Raw genomic sequence first — 15,776 nt, 5'->3', positions numbered from 1 at the left:
TTCTTTATTATATATTTTTCTATGTTTATTTTATATAGTTTAATCATCACTATGAAAATCAACACTTGTGAGATATTTCTTATTTTCTCAGGCAACCGTGCGTGCAGTGAAATGCTGCTCAGCAGCAAGCAAAGCGAAAGGAATTAACTTCAAGGCTTTTGCTCTCTTTACTATCTGGGTGGAAAAAAGAATCAAGATGGCTTCTGCAAGTAAAAGAAATTCTGCAGGTACAAAATTCCATTTACTAAGATTTGTCAGTAGTAAGGTTGAATCAGGTTTCAATCCACTCCTATCAATATACGATACCATCCTCTTTGCCCTCCACCTGCCAAGGATTTTGTGGTAAACAATAGGTGAAAAACAGGGGAAAACAGCATACTGAAAAATTTGGAGATCTCATCTAGACTTACACTGTGTGTTAATTCTGTCCCTCTGCTTCCTTCCTTAAAGAATCTGTCCTAAATGCAGCATTTCCCTTTATAGCAGAATTTTTCTTGTCCTTGACACAGAGGTTGAACTGATATTTGTAAAAAACTTTAAAATCCTTAAAAATTAACTAGGAAGATACTGACTGTATCTCCAAGGCACTGATGATGAAGCCTTACCTCCACTGAAGTTATTAGTAAATGGCATTTCAGAACCAAGCGTTTCTTGGATCACCACAAAGTTTGGTCATGTTGTATTTCCCAGAACTTATGTATATTCTCTACTATTCCTTACTGGAAGAACCAAAATGAGGTTGACTGTGCTCCTTTCAGTCACTAGATTCTTAAAAAATCTTAATTTCCCATACATGGTTTATAGCTTTAAAAATGGAATGAGATTGCCACTCCTTTCATTGGGTGTTAAAGTGCATTAATAAAACTGAGATTTTTATCAGAAATCCACCAGTGACTAGAAAATGTGAATCTTAAACTACAGCTGGCCACAGAGTATGCAGGGTCATAAACAAATACATTCAGACATTTTTTCCCCCCCAAGGTTTTAGCTCATATTTTACGTGTAAGACTTTTTGCTGTTGTCACATCATGATTCACAGTGTAAGATGATCTATCCTTAGCTGTGTTGCAACCTATCCAAATTGAATGCCACCCACAAAATTCATTAGGGAGCTGTTTACTGTCTTTCAGATCACTAATTGTGAAGTTAAATAAGACCAGACTACAGCAGCTAAATAAGACCAGTTAAATAAGATAGATGGTCCTATCTTCCATGCCCCCTACACTGTCACTATCATTTTTTTACAGTTTGGGCCAGTTGTCAGTGGTAACATTGACATCACGTAAGCATGGCCTGGCCCTATATTTTATAGCCTTCATTTGTGTTTGTCTTCTCTAATTGTAATGTGCTTTATGGCCATTTAAGCACAGAAACCTGGTGCTCAGCAACAATTTCCAGTTCAAGCAGGTCTTTGTAAGAGATTAATTGGCAACAAATTAAGTAATGGTGCCATTCATTTCTCTCTGATTAGTGAGAACTCAAAATAAGTTTTGCCCTGAAGATGGAGTCTGCAAGCATGGATTTCTCATCAAATCACCACCTCTTCAGCTTTTCAGCTCACAGGTATACTAGCACAGTATGACTATACTAGTCATATTCCAGCAATCCCTCAACAAGCATCTGTTATTTCTTCTATCCTGAATTTTAATGAGAGACAAATTACTTTCTCTTCGGCAGAATTCCTGGAAAAGGCGTTTTTTTGTCCTGTCCAAGTGCAGCAAAGGCAATTACATCCTGAAGTATCTAAAAGGCCAGAACATAAAAGGCTCCATAGCTGTTGATCAGTATGTAACTCAAATGCATAACCTTTTTATTTTAAGTCATGTATCAACACTCTTAAATGGCCACTGATTGTACAGACGCTTGTTCCTGATTGAGGTTCTTGATACAAATCCTGCTGAAGTCCAGAAAAGAGTCCCTTGGGCTTCTGTAGGCTTTGGGGGCAACTTACAGTGTGTGATATATGTAGAAGTAAAAATCCTAAATTGCTTTGATGAAATTTGATACATTTATGTGAGTTATTGTGGTGATGTGCTAACTGCAAACCAGACATCTTGGCTCTGTGATCCCAAAGGCTGTATTCCTATAGTAGAAGGTATTTTATCTCCTGTGAGGACAGTGTTATGCATTCACTCACATACGAGTAGAGATGAGCTATGCCACTCTTAACTGTGGCACACAACCTTTCCGACCTTATGGCTTTACAAAGTGCTTTGAAAGTTGTGCAGAGGTCTCCTGGCTGTCACATAGTCCTTTGGGCTGATGCTGGCTGCCCACTGCCTCTTACCCCACCAAGAAACTGCTCTTCTTGGCTCGTTTGGGTTGGTCTTTTCATTCCTCTCAGCACAGTGCCCACTGCAGCAAAGATGGGTGTCATTGGCTTTGTGTTAGCACCCTTTACCATGTCACATGTAGTATGAGATACATAGAAGGGAAACAGGAAAGGTAAAGGGAAATGTAAAGATTTTACCAGTCAGACCTGGAGCTTAATACTCCAGGCTCCTGGAATTGTTAGGCATGGACGTCACTGGACTCACATTGCTGTGGTGCTTCTTCCATTAAAAGGATTTACATTGTGAAGCTGTTGAAAAAATTCCAGCTTGCTTAGTGGTATGTGGTTACATTATTACCATCATTATTGTTGTTATTATTTTTACTAACTTAATTTCTTGGAAGTTAATGGAGGTAGTGCTTCCATTTAAGTACCCATTCAGAGTACTTCTTGTCTGTTCCTCTTCCCTTCCATTAAAACACTCTTAACATACAATTGGTTTCAAATCAAATGTATTGTTCTGTAGTGGTTCAAAAACATCTGCCAGGAATTTTTCTTACTATAATTTCTTTTCAAGATTCTATGTTAGACCAACAGCCCCTTTTTTCAGATATTAGTATCCAAAATCTGGCCACAAGTCTTTGCAAAAGTTGATTTTATTTTTGTGCTCAGAAGTTCTCTTCATTGAAAGACCATGTTTTGAATGTGCGTGCTTATTTTCTTGAGAGTTTTTTCTGTAGAAAAATGTATACCTTTTCCCATGCAGATCTCATATTATCCTGTGCTTAAGAGTAAAATATGCACATACACACACATATGTGTGTGTGTGTATGTTTGTACATATGGATGTATAGTTATATAGGATGTTTTTTATGGTTGTCTTAACAGAATCATAAATATCGAAGTTGGCATAAGCAATTCTGAAATTATGGAAACAGTGAGGAAGATGTTTAAATGCCTTCCTGAACAGGTGATGTCTATCAGTACTGGAAACAGATGTTACTACCTCATTGGGAGTAGCAGGTAGGCAGAGAAAGATGCAAATGCAATATGACATTACAGTTAAGCTAACGTAAAACTAAGCCACTGCCCCAAGGGAAGGTCCTACTTCTTCACAGTTGCTCCCATCCCTTCCTGTGTCTCAGCTACTGATGGTGCAGCACTGCGATGAACAATTCAGCTGGTTGATCCAACAGAAAACTGCTCTTTTCTATGTCATTTTTTTTTCCCCCATGGCTGGGTTGATTTTTGCTGGTTCAGACAGGTGAGCAAACCTTCCCTGCAACCATGCTGTTACAATGTCCAATATGTGAAAGTAGTGGGAACATGCGGCTGGGAGTGCGATGGCAGTGGCAGTACATCAGTATGGCAGTGCCATGTCAAACTGTACCGATTAAAGGTCAAGGAAGAGCAGAGAGCTTTGTCTTCTCACCCAGCGGCTACTGGGAGTTAGGAAAGCTTCTGCTCCTTATGGGTAAATCACAGGAAATCATGTTGCCCTGGAAAGCAGCTTGTTAATCAAGTGAAGCAGATTGAAGGGGAAAATTCTCCCAAGGGAAAACAGATCCCAAAAGGAATGACTGGGGCCTTTACTGCTCAGGGTGGTGTGCTCCCTGCTTTCCCAGGCTGCAATCCAGTCCTCAGCAAGGGCAGAAACTGCTGCTGTCAAGGTGATCAGCCAAAGCTCAGTTAGGTGAGGGAGAACATTTGGCACAGTGCTCCTCTGCTGCTGTTTCCCAGCTTCTCCTCTTCAGTTTCCCAGCCACAACCGTGTCAAGTGTTTTTCTGCCTTTATGCAGAACAGCTGATGTGTGAAATGCTGATAAGCACAGAAGAAAAACACATACCTGTGTGTTACTTGAGCGTGCCATCCCACGCCTTCCCGCAGGGCACTGTTCTCACAATCCATGTTCAGTGGGAAGCATTCCAGAATTAATCTGACTAAATCCACCACCAACATGAAACAGGGCTTCAGGGTTCCTTTCATAGCATGTTTCTCGTCCCACTCACCCAAACGCATTCCCAAACCTTGTTAGCTGTCTTTATGGCAGGACTCAGCAGAGCAGCATTACACACAGAAAATGATACAGAAAGCACTGTCCCATCTCTCGATCTCTCTCCCTCTATTTCTCTTGCACATGGATACACAGCCCCCGCTGCATACCTTTTAGCTCCCAGTCCTGTGCTGCACCTGTCTGAGGTCAAACTCTTCCATCTGGCTGTGGCCACCCAAGCACTATCTCTTGAAAGCAAGGTGCAGATTTTCCCCATTGATTTCAGGATGCATTATTTTGGGCCCCACAGGAAGAAGTGGGAAGGCAAATGGGTTTTCCTTGTGTTTTACCTGTGACTAGGTTTTCATTTCTGTTGTTCCAAACTACAGGCAGGAAACAGAGGACTGGGTCACTGTGATATCTTCAGTCTGCAAGAAGGCCAAAAGAGGAGGATGCTGCCCTCAGGTGACACATTACTGCATTTGATTTTAGAAAGAAAGAAATTTGTCATTTCATTAGAAACCTGTGCAAAGGAATTTCCCTGATTTTGGCCTTGCAAGTTGGCTCTTGCCTTGGTTAATCAAAAATTCATTTTCCATATAAATCCTGTACCCTGGCTTTATGCATTAAGCAGGCATTCCACAACTGTCTGTGCTGGGATTGATTTTACATTGAAGGAATCTCTTTGAAGAGTAAGTCACATGGAAATTGAGAGGTGATTGACATTATGCTGCAATGAATTGCACCTTTGATGCATCAGAATGAAAACTTGTGTGTTATTCTTACCATGTGCTTTTTGCTTATATTTACATGCTGTTTTGCAAACCAACCCACATCTAGTCTGTCAATGTTATGAACCAGCTGGAAGCCCTGTTAGTTCAAGCTCAGGCCCAAGTTTCTGCACCTTGTCAGCCAGCCAGACCTACTAGTTCAGACTCAGCACTAAGCTGCTTACATCCCTGCAGCTCCGGTCATCTCCAAGTGCAAGCACAGCAGATTTATGTTTGCCTGAAAAACGCCATGCAGACAACTTCTCTGAACCATTAGAAGTAGCATTTGGACTAGTGGGATGCATTAGTACATTGTAGCCCATGCTCATCAGGTGCCTGTCTTCTTACACTGCTGTTATCTTATTTATAGAACCAAGAACTTCCAAATCTGGAAGTTGGAAGCCGGCCCTCCTCTTTGCCACTGTTCTTGAATTCTATAGATATGACCAATTTTCCGGAAAGGCAAAGCTACCAGAAGGTAAACACATTAGCCATCCTTAATAATGAGTTTGCTCCTAGGGGTGACTGTGAAATTTGATTTGTATAGTTGCTTTTTTCCATCAAAAGTTCTTCAGAGCTTGTGCAATGGGTGCCCAGGTGGTTTGTTCTGCTCTCTGGTGGGGTTCCCAAGTAGGACCTGGATGATAACATCAGAGAATCCCCACAAAGGAAAGGCTTTTGAGGAAAGTCTGCATGTAAGTAAAGGCAGGTGTTGATGGCAATGAGAAATGATACTCATTGGCTCTCTCAACTGACTGGCAAAGATTAGTGATCATGAAGTGAGCCTCTGAAATTTCACTTTGACATGCCTTGGCAAAGCCATGTGATGACTGTTTTGGCAGCTGCTAGCCACATTCCTCCTGTTTTGTGATTGTGCTTTTCTTTGTCTCTCTCTTCAGCCTATAAAGCTTAGAGGGGAGTTCGGGTCCAGTTCCTCTGTGCCTTCCAGATCTTCCCCCTTAATATTTAAATAGAAAGGAGGGAAAGTATTGCTGCTGTTCCAAAGCAATTGCTGTCCCTGTCCTCTGATGACATGCTGAATAGCAGCAAAGGAATTGTTGGTTTTCACTAGTCACAAAGCTATGTGCAATGGCCCGGCTAGAGGAAGCTCAGTGCAGGTGAAGCACCTCCAGTGTATCTTTAAGAGGAGTCAACTTTTTTCTTTTGTATACAGGAGAATGGTTCCTCTGAAGACAAGAACAGGCCTAATTCAGATCCTGGCCCTCATCAGGCTCAGTGTGACTCACCAAGAGGAGTTTTTCCAAGCCTGGTGAGCAGAACAAATCAAACAGCTCTTCACATCTTCGGTCGGCAGAAGTGACTATTGGCTCTATCTCACCTGACTATCTGTAACTATAGATTATCCACCTACTTTCCCAGCACACCAAGTTGGTTTTCATATGAAAGTTTCCTAAATATTTAGTCTGTTGTCTTGGTTAGCACTGAAAATAACCTCCTAAGAACTTACTTGGAATACTCTTTATTTACTTTGCTTCTTGGAGGCAGATCCTCAGAGTTTCTGTGCAACAATTGCAACTTGTGGCAGCTCTCACAAACTTGATCAAGAAAACTCTGAAGTCACACTGCTTGAGGATTTGCTCCTCCCATCACATTTCTCAGCTGTGCCACAGTCTTCCTAAATGGTTTCTTTCTGCAGCCTCTGCCAGTAGCAATTGAATCAATATAACTGAACTACAGAACAAGGGCTTGTTAAGTTGAGGCACACCTCAAGACTGACCTTCTATTAGCATAAATATGACTTCAAGTAATTTAGCTTCCATACCTGGCAGGAAGAATTTTAGAAGATACAACGGTGAATGTTAACATGTATTATTGGGTCAATGTTCTGACCTGTGTTCTCTGAACAAACACCTGCAGCAGTTTCGGATGGTTTTCACCCATCGTCTGCCCTGGATTACTGCCTTTGCAGCGCAGTCAACAGAACAGAAGGCACAACCAAGGTTCCACCAGACCAGTATGCAGTTTGGCAGCTGAGTTTAAACCCATCTTTATTGGCAGTTTATGCATTGGACTATGATCTGGAGTGGCTGAGATATGGGGAAAAGAATCTGTTCTGCTATCATAGCTAACAGGGTGGTAAATCATGTACTGCAGTCACCGTCCATGTATATAAGCTGGCAGCAAGTATGAGATAATACAACTAAACTTAGTGGAAACAAGAGAAAATAGTTGAAACTACATTGCAATGCCATGGGCACTTAGCACAGCTCAGCTGATGCACAGTACTCCGTGAAGCTCCAATAATTCAGTTGTGAGTCTGAGCTCTGAAATGCATTGAGTTAACCCTTAGTCTGATTTTAACTAGTGCTGCTCTGGGTGCATACCAAGGCTCTCTTTCTTTCTCTTTCTTATGCATGCCTTTTCTGTGTCATTCATTAATTCTTCTCATACTTATGATGCCTCAGGGAGCATGTATTATATGCAGCTGTTTGGACTAGGACAGACTGACCATGAGGGTTAAAAGGTAAGGAATTTGGATTTTACCTTTTTTAGCCTGAAGCAGAGCAAATAGCAAGAAGCTTATACTTCTGTTTCAGCATGTGTGAAAATAAATAACCTTGCCATACAGCTAACAAGAAACAAAAATGTTTTTTCATTCGACAAAAATATTTCGCTTGCCTCATAATTTTAGCATCTGCTAACATCTCCAGATCTATTCTCCGCTCAGTGATGTCTAGACAGCTGAGTTCCGTATTAATCCCTTGCATTTACTTCCTTTTAGAAGTATGACTCCACATTTCTAGTATCTGATTCATTTTGCTTTTTATCAGTGGTTCCCTCATCTAGGCCCAGATCTTTTCTCTTCAGTCAGTAGCTGTTACTCATCCAAACAGGCCTCTCAATGTCAGTTAGGTCTAGTCACGCAGGTAGGGACCCTGGAGAGGTCTGGGGACCTGGCTCCCTTTCAGCTCACATTTTGGAGCTACCAAACCACATCTGACTCAGCAATTCAGTATCAGCTATTTTGATACACAGCTTTCAATATATGAAATACATCAAAATAAGGAGCCCTGGCTTGCATCATCCTGTACTGCACGTTACTGTATTGCAGGCTCCTAGGCATCTTTCTCGGGATCTGTTAGACACACCTGATTTTTTGAAAGAGAAGTTCCTCTGTCCAAGGGCAACACATAACTTTTCCCTAAGGAGCCTATAATTAACAATTACTCAGTTGTTCTCCAGGTATCATTTCCATCTTGTGCTACAGCCAATTTTCTCCATAGTGTACTTTCTCTCTAATGTAAATCCACATCATGGTTCAACAGAGGCTTAAAGAACTTGTTTAGCTGGACAGTTGAGAATAACTGTACACTGAGGTTAACTGCACTTCTCTGGTGGTAAAGCACCTGGAGGAACAGAGATGTTGGCAAACTGCTGCAGCTTATCCTTCTCCTTCCCATCATCCCTATAATCTGTGATGGAGCCGAGGAGAAATACTATGCAATTCGCAAAAGGTAGCCACTGTCAGTGGCTGAAGGCTCAGTTTGGGAAGCTGATGAGTGCTGTCTGCTCTCCTAAGAGTTGGAGGATTGCAAGACTTCATAAAATCACCTCGTCTTCCCCCTTATACCGAAGTGTTTTCTTGTTTGATTGATCCAAAGCCCCTGAAAAATCACTAGGAAACTCCTTCATGACTTTAGATCATGACCACAGAGATAGTCCTGTTCCTGCTGTGGTTTTGTTATGCACTTCTTGAAGGACTGTTTGCAAGTTTGTTCTGACTCCTACTGCATGAGTTGCTTTTTATGTCATTTATAACAACAAGGAACAAAAATACGTTAATCATCTTTAATTTCTATTCAATGCCAGTTTCTTCTCCTTACGTGTAAGAAAGTAATTAGTTTAATTTACTTTACCTTGAAAACAGTAATATATTCTGTGGCCTATTTAGCAATTATTAAAATGATCACCATGGAAACCAAGGATGTAAGTGGAGAGATAAAAAAAGGTTGCATCACAAACATGGCATGGAGAATTGCATTGGGAGGCAGATAAATACTAATTACCATACTCTTCACTATAGTGAAGTCAACAAGGAGACATAAAAATAAATAATTTATCTTTGTGACTTTTAGAAAGGTAAACTTGGTGGAGGTATTAATTTCTCCTTAACTTGCTAAACTTCCACAAACTCAGTATTTCAGGTATTTATGAAGGCAGAATATCACTTGGAACACAAAGGTCAGATCTCCAGCCCTCCAGGGAATGTTCTAGTTCATGGAGGAGTATGAGATAATATACTTTTCATTAGTCAGGGAAGTCCCAAATTCATTCTTTACTCAATAGCAGTTAAAAGGTGCTTAAAAGGGACAAATACATCCCAATCCACTTCTAGATTTCCTACAGATTTTTTTCCTAGGGTAAGGACTTTAGAACTGAATGGAAATTAAAAAATCTTTTCCACACAAGTGACCCTGAAGGCATGCAGATTCATACATGAAGTGTTTAAACCCACTTGATTTTTAAACAAAATAACAGGTTGTGAACATGCATCAATTGCAACTGCCTGGTTACCACAAATCTGTCTATGGGAAGTACGAACACCAGTGGCCAGTTTTGTCCATGTGCAGTGGATCTCAAAAATACAAGTAGGAGCTCAAATATAGAAACCTCGTTTCTAAAACAGAGTGGCTGTAAGCATATCTCACTTCAAGGAGAAAGATGTCTTCCCATGTTTTCTGTGGATATTTGCTGACTCTCTTACTTCTCCATGAATGGAAAAATACACGTTAAACAATCTGTATATCTGAACCTGCTAAATACAAAACCATTCTTTTAACAGGATAAAAGTTTTTGTGAGGAAAATCTGCTGTTGTCAGATACAGATGAAGACACCAAAAAGGACAACGAAGATTATTACCAAACTCCCATCAATATTTTAGCAAAGGTAGTTTATCAGTTGTGAGTTCTGCTGGTTTGTTAACAGCTCCAGGGAGACAGGAGACATGTAATGAGCCAAAGAGGAACTGGTATGAGGAACCACTAGTACCTTACAAAGGAAGTATGTAGATAAAGCAGTAGGTAATAGAGCTTTCATTTGTACAAGAAAATACACTAGACTCATTCAAATGATCTTTCTGGTAGAAAGTGGCGTTTTGACAAAAACATTGCTGATTTTGTTGAAAATCCCTAAATTGCCTGTTTCATTGTAAATGGCTTTTGCCTGTTGTATAACACTTTTTTTCAAAAGTGAAAATTTCATTTAGAAAATGTAACAGTACATTATTTTTCTGTAGTTTAAAATTTAATTCTTTTGAGGCATCAGTAAACTGCATAAAACAAAGCAGTACTTTAAAAACAGTAGGAAACATTTTGGTATCTACATTTCATGTGAAACAAGGGATCAGGAGGAATCATACTGGTAATTTTAAACGAATTTTGACAGCTGATTTGGGAGGCTAGTTTCTCTAGGCTTCCCATGTAGTTAGTGGTCAGGAGAAGCTAAGTGGCTAGTCTACTGCATCAGTCAGCCTCTCTCCCAGGACTGTACAGCTAACTGAAGGACATTAACAATATGATTTTGTCATATAATCTAAGTTAAGCACACCCACAGTAAAGACTCTTTTTTTCAACCTGCTTAAATTAAAACGCAACAAAATCTTTGTGGTAGTACTTCAGAATATAGCTGGTTATGTCCTGATCTGAAAGTGTCAATAATACCAGATAGCATTAACCGGTAAGTTTCAACCACCTTTTTAGCTCATAGTTTCTGGGGATTGACTTATTTGGGGAAAGCCATGCTATAGTAGCCGATGTGTTTAAATGGCATGAGCACTGAACAAAATAAAGACATTAAGAAGATTTTTCCTGTTTATATTAACATCTTATGTTCTTATGTGTTTCCAACAGTGCACTAGTGAAGTATCAAAGCCTGACCCTACAGCTGGGTCTGATGTCCCTGTGCAAGAGAAGCCAGTGCAGAGGAAGCCAGTAAAGGAAAACATTTACATGTCAATGAAATCACTGTAAGTAGCAACTTCATTAAGGTTTTGCAAATTAAAAGTGACATAGTGGTACAGATAGAGCTGTCATCTGTGGTATTTACATAACAATATCTAAAGGCTAAATCTTGTTTGAATGAGTCCTTCTTTGGTCTTGATTCAGAAAGTTCGGAATTCATGGGAATACCAGAATGAAATTCAAACTCATCAACATGAAATTTAAACTCACACTGCAAACTCTTGCATTTAGACAATCTCTAACTGTAGGATGCAGCACTGTTTGTTGACTCATGCTTTTTCTAGGTTTTCATGACATAATAGCCCACCACTTTACTTAGATACCCCAGCAAAGCTCCAGCAACCTTTCAGACAGGTACTCTCCACAGCAGGCAGCATTATTTAGTGGTTAAGAGAGAAAGGTAGACATGGAGCATTAGCTCCCAGGTTTTCCAGTAAGAAATTATGTGATCCGAGTAGGTAATGTCATCTCTTTCCTTCCATTTTCCCATCCAAAGAATGGGCCTGATGCTTTGTACTTTGAAGGTACAGTGTTTGGCATGTCACAAAGAAAGACCTGAACTTTGTGTCACAGCTGTAGTGCCACAAGGAAACCTTGCAGCCTCCACGGTATGGCACAGTATACTGAAGAGAAGTGTGCCAACATGGTAAAACCATACCTCCTGAGCCAGAGGACTGGTCATTAGCTGTTAGCTATGGCCTGCCACCTACGGACAGTCAGGTCTTATGCTATATAGTGGGAAGCAATTGGAAATGCAGACCCACAAACTAGTTTATTCCAATGGATTTATTCAAGCTCATCTGTGTCTTTGGGAGCCTCTGAAGGGAATTACTATGAAAACCTCACAAGCCTATGTCATCTGAGTTAAAATATACCAAGAGCAGCTTTTGCTACTAACTCCAGTCTTGTTTGGGACATGGAAGGGAGCTGGCTCCAGGTATTGTAAGGCTCATCAAATAAACTTAAAATGAGTTCAAGCACATCTGAGTTATTGTGTCTCCCAGGGGACAGCATTACATCCCCGCAGAAGCCAGTACAGCCAAGGCCAACAATCTGTGCTCAGTTTCTTTGTCAAGGCATGTTGTTAGCTGGAATGTTTTCAGGCTTAACAAATAGTCTTTAAATACTGAAAAGGTTTATTTTGGGATTTATGGTCCATTTTTAGAAGGACTGTTTATTTTACTTAGCTGTAATTTTGTCCACTGGATATTCTACAAGAACTTGTTACTCTTTGCTTCACTGATTGCTATTTAATTCAGCTTCAAACACAGCAAGAGTGCCTGGAATGGTCAAACCAGTCCATTTTTTATCACCATGCCTCTTCAGTAGATTGCTGGATGAGAGTTGCCAGTTCAAATGCAGACGTGATGGGCTCCCGTCTCCTCCCAAATGCCATGATAACAGTGCATGCCCAAGAGACTTGGAAGCAAACAGAGATCTAAAATTCCCAGAAAGCAGTACCAGCCAGCAGACAACCCTCCAGAGGAGACAAAATTCTGTACAGCTGTCAGTGGTTCAGTTGTCTATACTGCTCAGGTAAGCGTCTTCTCCATTTTTGTTGCAAAGAAGACAGACATGTTCATGGGTTTCAGTTGAGTTACAGGTAAAGAGTACCAAGCCTGTCAGAGTTCAAGATGCATCTGGATGACGCTTTTAGTCATATGCTTTCATTTTAGGTAGTCCTGTGAGGAGCAGGAGGTTGGACTCAATGATCCTTATGGGTCCCTTCCAACTTGAGATATTCTATGATTCTGTGATTCTATGGTCTCTGATGTTTCCTCTCACAGTCAAGTTACAGATGAGACTCAGCTGCAGAAGTTGGATATTCTTGTCCCCCTGGCTGATATTAACAGTTACCTAAAACTTACTGAAGCAGCAGGACAAATATGGTAAGTTCTGGATGGCTTGTGACGGTTCCTGTCAGATGTGAATGAGTGACAATCAGGTACAGAAGTGTACAACCATACACATCCACGTACAGTTTTGGCAGTGCAGAACAGGACAGGGTCAGTGTGTGCAGGTACTTCAGTGATCCCTTTCTGCTCTTTCTGACTCTTCATGTACTGAGTTTCTATTTCAACTGCTGTTGAAAAGGGCTATGTAGAATCAAGATCCCTCAGCATGCTGTGTAGTAATTAGCAATGAAGTCCCACCCCAAAAGCTATCTTCTAATTTTGGTGTGAAATCATCTAATTTCTGATAATCAGTTTTATCTTTGATTCGGTGAACCACAATGATGGTGTATCTCAGAGATACAGTGAGGGGCTATATCTTGTGATAGGGTAAACAAGGCCTCAAGCTGACTTGAGTTGGATGTGAGCACAAAATTATCTCTAAATTGATCCCAGCAGTGCTAGGCTGTGCTAGGCAGAGATTTTCACAAGTAAGTGTTATGGGCTAGATCACATCCATCCTCCTAGTAGTCCCATTGGAAATGAGTGCTCTCCCTATGCCTTCGATATCAATGACTAGAATAAAGAGGATAGAGCAGAAAAAATGCTCAATGAATATTCCTGTGCTTCCTGTTGATCTTTCACTGCCACACAGCACTGAGACTGCTGTTTGCTGCTGCTCTCATATTCACACCGATCAGATGCACTGTGTGCACAGCAAGTCGCTCTGTTTCAGCCACTGTCAGCAAGAAGAAAAAATACCATTGCAAAAGGGACTGGAAATGGGACCTCACCTCAATAACTGAATCTACATCTGAATTTACAGAGCTTTCTCAGTGGAAATTCATGTTGAAAGAATCTAGGGCTTGCTTTGGAAGGGAACAGAGCACTAGGTCTGACTGTCAGGTCAGCTAATCCTAAATAGCTTGTCATCAAGGAGAGTCTATCAGAGACCGGCAGGAAAGAGATACTGAAATTTCCATAAGGGTCCCATCGGGACAGCGACTGATCTCTGATCCTTGCAGTTATATCACAGATAAAACATGTGTTAATAAGTATTAATTTCATTCTTTTGGGATGACTTCAGAAATCATCTCAGTCAAACATCGGGCTAAAACATCTACAGCGAGTCTGGCCCACTGCTTTTGGACTGGAATCCCCAATTTTCACCGGTGACCTTGCTAGCACCAGTCTCACTTGTTAACATGCTGCAATGTCAGTGTCATGTGCCCTTTTAGGAGGACACATTGGGATGGATGAAGCAGCTTGGTTTCAGCTAGAACCAGATCAAAAATTTGCAAAGTCATTCAACCTGTGTGTTATTTCCAGAGGGCAGTACCATAAATGCAATCCTGTTCAACCACTGCCATTCTGTTAGCAGTAACTGGATATCCCGCGTGTTTCCTTTATTGTCTGTCCTCCAAATACCCTAGTGTCTCACAGTGGACTGGTCCTCACCGACTGGGATGTTTGTTTAACCATGGAGACCATATAGTGGCTGTGAATGATCTGCAACCCCAGGACGTGGAGGAGGCTTACTTCTTCATCAGCAGGTCCACAAGAAAGGCGGTAAGCTTGACTAACCTGAAGGTGATAGTCAAATGAATCAAGCCAAATGAGAAAGCAAGTTGCTTTTTGCATTTCAAGTGGCTCCATTCAAACCAGTTTACTCTGTTTTAAGTTTGGCATGGATAATTTCAGTACCAAATAGCTCCTCAACATCATGCTGATGTAACATCTCTTATTCCTGGGTTATTTGGGGAATGCAAGGTCAGCACTGCTGTGTTTGAGAACTTGATCTCAAAGAGTCTGAGCAAGCCCAAGAGATACTACTGGGCAACTATAAATTGGAGTTACTTGGTATTTTTTGGCTAAGGTCTGTGAATTGCAAACTTTGGGAAATAAACAATTGCTTCCAGCGGATGTGTAGTTTCTCATAGTGGTTTTGGGTATTGAGGGCAGAGCCCTAGACTCCTACCTCCTGTTGGTTATCAAGCACTACACATCTCCTTGTGTGATACACTTCTTTTGAAGAATGTGAGAGATTTCTAAGTGGTGCCTTAACACCACTGTGATCTACTAGATGTTGATACCTATGTTTCTCTCAGATGGACTCATATTTCAGTATCCAGTTCTCTGACCCATACCTGAACACATTCATATTTGAATTTTACTGAGAAAGTTAAGGTCCTCAGATGCTGTTGCTATCTGAAAAAAAAAAAAGCTAGTCTCAGCAGGGAAAAAATACTCATCTCTCTTAATAGGTCATTTTTATTTAGCTAGTTAAAATACAAGTCGGATAGTAGCACAGATGTTGATAGGATATAACAAGCTATACAAATGTCTCTCTTTTTTTATCTTCTTTTTTAAGGTGAAACTTACTGTATGTAGGATTCCACATTCAGATATCTTCCATGTTAAAGGCTGCTCATGTTCCTGAAAAAAGACCTCAGTGATTAAGTAAGTGCCAAAGTTCGAGGGAAAAGATCAAGGAGAAGAAAGTGATATATAGTTTATGGAGGTAATCTTTATCTTCTAGAGCTGCCAGACATCTTTTCTTGCTGAAGTACAAAGAACAGAGAACGTGGATTTCATTTTCATTTTATGTCCTAATAATGTGTTTTGTTGACATGAGTGGCATGTGTTTGGCTTTTATTTCGTGTTGGCATGCATTTCAGTTACATGAGAAAAAGTGAGGCGTGAATCGTTGATGAAACCTTTGCACTGTGTATACTTTGTACTTCAGTAGAAAGTACCGATTCACGCCTCTGCTTACCTCTTTACACTGAGTTACATTGATTTATACCAAACCCCTGATCAGTTAGGGATGTAGAAACAACCTACATTTGTAACAAAGCCATGTTTT

At 40.6% G+C, this 15,776-nt stretch overlaps 1 protein-coding gene across 1 annotated transcript; it reads left to right on the top strand.

The window, feature by feature from the left end:
• Window positions 1-196: 196 nt before the first annotated feature.
• Window positions 197-15,350, top strand: PLEKHS1 (pleckstrin homology domain containing, family S member 1). The gene is made up of 14 exons (XM_009706301.1): window positions 197-227; window positions 1,472-1,563; window positions 1,678-1,784; window positions 3,161-3,295; window positions 4,656-4,731; window positions 5,407-5,514; window positions 6,211-6,306; window positions 7,179-7,181; window positions 9,841-9,945; window positions 10,908-11,023; window positions 12,345-12,554; window positions 12,806-12,907; window positions 14,344-14,479; window positions 15,282-15,350. Exons 1-14 carry the CDS (start codon window positions 197-199, stop codon window positions 15,348-15,350), a joined length of 1,386 nt encoding a protein of 461 aa, XP_009704603.1.
• The last annotated feature ends 426 nt before the right edge of the window (window positions 15,351-15,776 follow it).

This window comes from Cariama cristata, unplaced genomic scaffold (assembly GCF_000690535.1).
Source record: "Cariama cristata isolate BGI_N322 unplaced genomic scaffold, ASM69053v1 scaffold36238, whole genome shotgun sequence".
Taxonomy (NCBI): Eukaryota; Metazoa; Chordata; class Aves; order Cariamiformes; family Cariamidae; genus Cariama; species Cariama cristata.
This window is presented reverse-complemented; position numbering and strand designations above follow the sequence as displayed.

Bases quoted from the DNA above. Each gene is read 5' to 3' on its own strand.
- PLEKHS1 (XM_009706301.1), top strand. From the start codon at position 197: ATGGCTTCTGCAAGTAAAAGAAATTCTGCAG. The intron at 4,732-5,406 runs GTGACACATTAC...TCTTATTTATAG, and splicing joins GAGGAGGATGCTGCCCTCAG to AACCAAGAACTTCCAAATCT. The intron at 12,908-14,343 runs GTAAGTTCTGGA...CAAATACCCTAG, and splicing joins GAAGCAGCAGGACAAATATG to TGTCTCACAGTGGACTGGTC.